At 38.4% G+C, this 3,521-nt stretch overlaps 1 protein-coding gene across 1 annotated transcript; it reads right to left on the reverse strand.

Annotated features, from left to right (window-relative positions):
- Window positions 1-231: 231 nt before the first annotated feature.
- LOC102592240 (uncharacterized protein At4g14450, chloroplastic) lies at window positions 232-894 on the reverse strand. The gene has a single exon (XM_006350619.2). It carries the CDS (start codon window positions 695-697, stop codon window positions 350-352), a length of 348 nt encoding a protein of 115 aa, XP_006350681.1. The 5' UTR covers window positions 698-894; the 3' UTR covers window positions 232-349.
- Between the last annotated feature and the right edge of the window lie 2,627 nt (window positions 895-3,521).

The following is a 3,521-nucleotide window of genomic DNA, read 5'->3' on the forward strand; positions in this document are numbered from 1 at the left end:
GAGCCAGCTGAGTAAACAAAATTATCAAACTTTTGCCAACCTTTTAACACCAAGTTCTTTATCAACAATTTACCTTTAATGCCAAGTTCTTAAACTTCATTGGAGGGAGAAGGTGAGATTAGCATTAATCGAGTTTGCTGAATGGGTATCCTTTTGTCATTAGTAATCAAAACTTGTTAATTGTACAGATTGTAGGAACAGAACAAGGGCTAAATCACTAGAGAGAGATTATTAACAAAAAAGTGTTTAGAATACTAAAACTAAATCTTACATTAGCCCTTACAATCGCCAATTACAAATCAGATTGTATCAACAGCTACCTAACATTAAGATCCAGATCTATAAATTCTCATCGTCTATCGGCGCTTCCTGCACATACAAATGGCACCAATGGAGCCGGCTCGTAACAGAACGGCGATGCCGGATGCTGCCACTTCTTAAACACCATCACCGGCTTCTCTGTATGCTCTTTCTTCACCTCTTCCTTATGAACCGAGCTGGAAAAAGCATTTATCGCCGCCTTCAAGTTGTCCGATTCAGGAGACGTCGGAGAAGTTATCAGCGGCGACAGAAGCGGTATTGCAACATTCCAATCGGTTACTCGATCTACCTGTATCGACGCCGGGGCTCTGCGTTGTAACCGGCTTGGTTGCCGCCGGTCGCCGGAAGAAGAAATTAGTGGTTTGTTGTCTGCCATGTAATTAATTGTAATGTGGATTTAGGGTTGCAGATAAGGGAAGAAAGGTATAAATAGGGGCATGTGGAAGGCACGATGCGGAGGGTGTTAAAGCGGAAAAAGGAATGGATAGAGATTCAGTCAAAGGTCAAAGGAACGGAACCACAGAAAAGGAGAGGTTTTCTCTATACAAAAGCAGTATTTTATGTGACGTTATTCGCACACAAACTTTAGCATCTTATTTTATTCTCCTTATGTCACGTTTTATTTTATTTTTTTGTATAAAATTATATCATATAGGAAAAAGGGATAAATATATCTCCGAACTTTTGAAAATGGTATGTCAATATCCTTCATCATACTTTTTGTCCATCAGAGCCCCCGCCGTCCAATAATCAGTGCACATTTGCCCCTACCACTAACGGAAGAATAATTAGTGACACGTAGCGCAATCCTACTGCTCAATTCGATTTGACCCATTAATAAACCCAAAATTTAAATACTCATCCAATGACCAGTTTAACCCACCCAATACCCCATTACCCACACAAATACTAACCTATTACTCATATAAATTACTAATATTCGCCACATAATTCCATGAAATTTTTCTTGTAAACCCGTTGTTATTTGCATAAAAATGGGTTAACTCAGTGAGTGAAGATACATCAGGAAAAGATCCAGTAAATTCATTATTACCAACATTCAAGTAATTCAACACTTGTTCAAATCATCAATAACTTGCCCAAAAAATGAATTGTAACCGAGAGAGAGCTTTTCCAATGAGTTAAGTGAACATATTTTATCAAAAGAAACAAATCCAAAAATTCTTTGACTCGACCCATCAGAATTGCAAGTGATGCTAGTAAACTTACAGAGAGGAGTATTGGGTTCCCAATTTTTGAATACATAGATGGTGGGTTTTGATAAAGAGGATTTGATGGATAGAAGTGTTTGAAGCTCATTGGAAAAAGCAACACGGAAGAGAAGGAAGAAAGAGAAAATAAAGAAGAAGAAGATAATGCGTGGGTTTTTAGGATTTGGGTTAAAAGATTGGTCAAATTGGGTTGAGCCGTAGGATTGCGCCACGTGTCACTAATTATTCTTCCGTTAGTGGGAGGGGCAAATATGCACCGATTATTGGAAGATAGGGGTTCTGATGGACGAAAAATATGACAAAGGGTATTGACATACCATTTTCGAAAATTCGGGGGTATATTTATCCCTTTTCCCTATCATATATATTGAAAAACAAAAGTAGATTTATATGATTACAAGAGCATCAATAATAATACACTCAATATAATTTCAAAAAATAAAGTTTGAGGATAATAGAATATACACCACAACATACTATAGTAAATTTTTACTAAATTAATATAGGTGGATCATAAAATATTGTTATTTTATAGAAATATTATTTAATAGTAAATTAATATTTATTAATTTAAAGAGTATCTTGACACTGCGAAATTCATTCAGGGGATGAAATCTCAGAAAATAAAAATGAACCCACTTGACGAACGTCATTCATGAACTTGAGGTCATGATTAATGATTTTGGTTACCACAATAAAATGAATGTTAATAATATGTTGAATTACTCGGATGAAAATGATATGTTCAGAGGTTCAAAACGTAGAAGAAATTGTGGATAGCATCAAAAGAGCATAATGTTGATGATAAAGTTGAGGATGATACAACACCTTGGGAACCATTTACACCTAAGAAAACACTTATCGCATCTAGAACTCTTCACAATTTTATGGTGCAGTTCGAAAGGACAACTGTAACACCTCAGAAACCAGACCTAGAAAAAAATTTCAGAAAAATCACCTGAACCAGTGAACCATGGTAGGGTTCATGAACCGTGATAGGTTCCACGGTCTATTGACTTGCCTGTGGTGGAGAGTTAGACTCCACCAGACCTAAACGTAACACCACGGGACCCTTCACGTGTCGTGGTCTTGACGACGGACTGTAGTGGCGTCCGTGAAAATCAGTTAGAATCACCCCCCCAGCCTAAGTGAGGACCACGGGGACCTTCATGGTCCGTAGTCCTGACGACGGGTCGTGGGGGCATCCGTGAAGCCTAGCCAATAGACCCCAGACCTGAACCATCAGACCACCAACCCAAGTAAGGACCACGGGGACCTTCACGGTCCGTGGTAAGGGCTCGTGGGCAGGGTTCCCTCTGTTACACCCCAACCCTAGGTGAGGCGAACAAGTACCATATGAACACATGTTTTACAAGTCACCTATGATGAGAAAGTAAACTACTATGCAGATATATTTATTAATGAGAAGCTTCATATACAACACATGTTGACTAGCTGAACCGATACATGTGACAAGTGAAACGATGAATTTAGATGATAGCTTTATAATGTCTACAAAGCCTCTACTGGAATCAATGACTATACCCCTATGAAATACGCATAATAAAGACTCGGCAAACCCCGAATCAGCCTGGAGCTCACCAACAACCGCTGAGTATCATGTGCTTCTATTGGGGAAATCTACTAGTTTAGTACCTGTACCTGCAGCATGAAATGCAGTGTCCCCAATAAGGGACATTAGTACGAAACAATGTACTGAATATGTAAGGCATAATACAACCATATATACCCATGCTAGGCATTTGCCTTGGGGCTGCCACCCATAATTATATAAATTGCTTCACTTAGATTCTTTAATCTTTGAGATTGTTGCAAACCAAATACCAACAGAGAAGGATTAGAGACCACATTTGCTTTATACTTGTGAATTGTTCTTTTTATGATAATACCTCTTTTGAGATTGTTGTTTTGGTGGTCATAATCATTGTTGAGATTTGGAACTATGGA

Source organism: Solanum tuberosum, unplaced genomic scaffold (assembly GCF_000226075.1).
Source record: "Solanum tuberosum cultivar DM 1-3 516 R44 unplaced genomic scaffold, SolTub_3.0 scf00125, whole genome shotgun sequence".
NCBI lineage: Eukaryota > Viridiplantae > Streptophyta > Magnoliopsida > Solanales > Solanaceae > Solanum > Solanum tuberosum.

Coding starts and splice junctions, on each gene's coding strand:
- LOC102592240 (XM_006350619.2), bottom strand. CDS start 697: ATGGCAGACAACAAACCACTAATTTCTTCTTCCGGCGACCGGCGGCAA.